At 43.4% G+C, this 2500-nt stretch overlaps 1 protein-coding gene across 4 annotated transcripts in view; it reads right to left on the bottom strand.

Annotated features, from left to right (window-relative positions):
• LOC115223689 overlaps positions 1-2500 on the bottom strand; it is a 112795-nt gene that overhangs the window by 7019 nt on the left and 103276 nt on the right. For all 4 annotated transcript variants that reach the window (XR_005003527.1, XR_005003526.1, XR_005003528.1 and 1 more), the window contains exon 8: positions 1181-1365. Coding sequence is in view for 1 of the 4 variants with exons in the window: in XM_029794362.2 (XP_029650222.1) it covers positions 1181-1365 (185 nt within the window). In the remaining 3 variants the exon portion in view is untranslated. The remainder of the gene's footprint in view (positions 1-1180; positions 1366-2500) is intronic.

The following is a 2500-nucleotide window of genomic DNA, read 5'->3' as shown; positions in this document are numbered from 1 at the left end:
AAAAATAGGGACCAATAAAATATCAAATCCTGTCATGCCCTTAACATTCCTGTTGTATGGGGGCACTTGGTATATTTTCAAGACAATCTTTTCCAATTCCTCTTGGGCTCAGTTTTGGGCTTTATGCATCCTCGTATTCTAATCCCTGTCCATAGCTCATAACAACTCTGAGCTAGCCTCTCCTGGGCTACTCTCTTCTCATTTATGGTTCTTTCCCTGGGCATGGACACATTGAAACTCCGACGTCTGGCAGCTGACTTGGCAGACACCCATAAAATTATCAACCATCGTACAAACAATAACTCTGAGCACCTTTTCAAACTCCACCCATCTAACACCTGTGGACATATTTACAAAGTCAGAAAACAGCACAGCTCCCATGACTTCAGGAAACATTTTTTCACGCTAAGAGTTGCTGAAGCATGGAACAAACTGCCGGCATCAGTTGTTAGTTGTCGGAGCACTGCATCCTTCAAAACTTCCGTGCTTTCTGAGATTTGCCAGCACTACACCTGATTTTCTCCCTTCCATACACACACAAGCATGTATCTGACTCATATACATTGTTCGCTTTCCAGACATTTCTACATTACTGCATGTACTTTATATGCACTTTCTGACAAGTTGTGGTGCACCTGAGCACTGTATACAATAATTTCATTATTATTATTATTATATACTGCCATAAGTTGGGCAGCTTGATGGGATCCGAAGGGGCCTAAGGACCTGCACTATGCTCCAGAGTCTACTTTGACATGGTTTCTGCAGATGGAGACCCTCCTAATGCCAACAACTTTACAGAGTGCACTGGGTGCTTTCCTATGCCGCTACAAATAGTGAAGTCAGCAGACAGTTTACAAGACTAAGGAGCCCAAAATGGGGAGGTGGCTTTATATTAGGAAACGAGGGATTAATGTATGAGAGGAGGAACCAGAATGGAACAGAGTCCATGCTGCAGAGACACTACATGACAACTCCCACTTTCAAAGAGGGAGAGGATGGGGATGATCGGGTGGAGCTGGGAAGAGATGAAAATAGGGGTGACGAAGTGTCAGGATGGAGTTTCCACCCACCTCATGGTAGGCAGAAACAAACAGAGGAGCGGGACCAGGAGTTAGGGTGAGTAGAGGTTGCAAGGGAGTTTAGGGTGGGTTGAGAAAAAAATCGAGATAAAACTCACATGGAAACAAGTCAAAAATATATTGTTTGGCTTTTTCTTTGGTAGCTTCCATTTCGGCAGGGGTTTTCACAGGTGTCGTCTTGCATTCTGCTTTGGTATTGGGCCAGAGCTTCTCGCGTAGTAGTTGCAGATAGTAACGGCACTGAGTCTGTGAAGTGGCTTCGTGAAGTTTCTTCTGCAGCCAACTGTGGAGTGAAACATATGGAGAAATGTTAAATCAATGGCACATTATATATGTGTGTGTGTGTGTATGAGAGAGAGAGAGAGAGGAAGAGTGTGTGCATGGAAAGGGGCAGGGATGTTATTATTGTCATTAATTATAAGGGCTAGTGGAGGGGCGTGGCTTAGTGGTTAGGGCGTCAGCATCATGATCGTAAGATTGTGGTTTCGATTCCTGGGCCGGGCAGTGTGTTGTATTCTTGAGCAATACTTTCATCTTTAAAAAGTGGAGGCGCGTGGCTTAGTGGTTAGGGTGTCAGCATCATGATCGTAAGATTGTGGTTTCGATTCCTGGACCGGGCGACGCGTTGTGTTCTTGAGCAAAACACTTCATTTCACGTTACTCCAGTTCACTCAACTGGCAAAAATGAGTAACGCTGCGATGGACTGGCGTCCCATCCAACTGGGAAACACATACGCCATAGAAACTGGAAACCGGGCCCATGAGCCTGGCTAGGATTGAAAAAGGGTGCATTTATTTATTTTTTATTAATTATAAGGGCTATACCATATTTGATGTTAAGTCTTCTGCCAACTACTCAAAAGAGTTTACTGGGTGCTTTTTGTGTGGCACAGTAGTAATAATCCTTTCTATTATTGGTACAAGGTCTGAAATTTCGAAGGACGACTCTAACTGGTAACATCAACCCCAGTGCTCAACTGGTACTTATTCCAACAACCTTTGAAAGGATAAAAGGCAAAGTCCACCTTGGCAGAATCTGAACTCAGAACATTAAGATGGACATTTTGTCTAGCATGCTAACGATTCTGGCACTTTGTCACCTTAATACCTTAATAATCCTTTCTACTAAAGGCACAAGGCCTGAAATTTTGAGGGAATAAACCAGTGTTTCAAAAAGATGAGAGGCAAAGCTGACCTCGGCAGAATTTGAACTCAGAATGCAGTGACGGATAAATGCCACTAAGCATCATGCTTGGCATGCTAATGATTCTGTTAGCTCACCATCTTGTTATTATTATTATTATTATTATTATTAAGAATAATAATAATAATAGGCGCAGGAGTGGCTGTGTTGTAAGTAGCTTGCTAACCAACCACATGGTTCCGGGTTCAGTCCCACTGCGTGGCACCTTGGGCAA

Source organism: Octopus sinensis, linkage group LG23, assembly GCF_006345805.1.
Source record: "Octopus sinensis linkage group LG23, ASM634580v1, whole genome shotgun sequence".
Classification (NCBI taxonomy): Eukaryota; Metazoa; Mollusca; class Cephalopoda; order Octopoda; family Octopodidae; genus Octopus; species Octopus sinensis.
The sequence above is the reverse complement of the archived record's forward strand: the minus strand, read 5'-3'. Positions and strand labels throughout refer to the sequence as shown.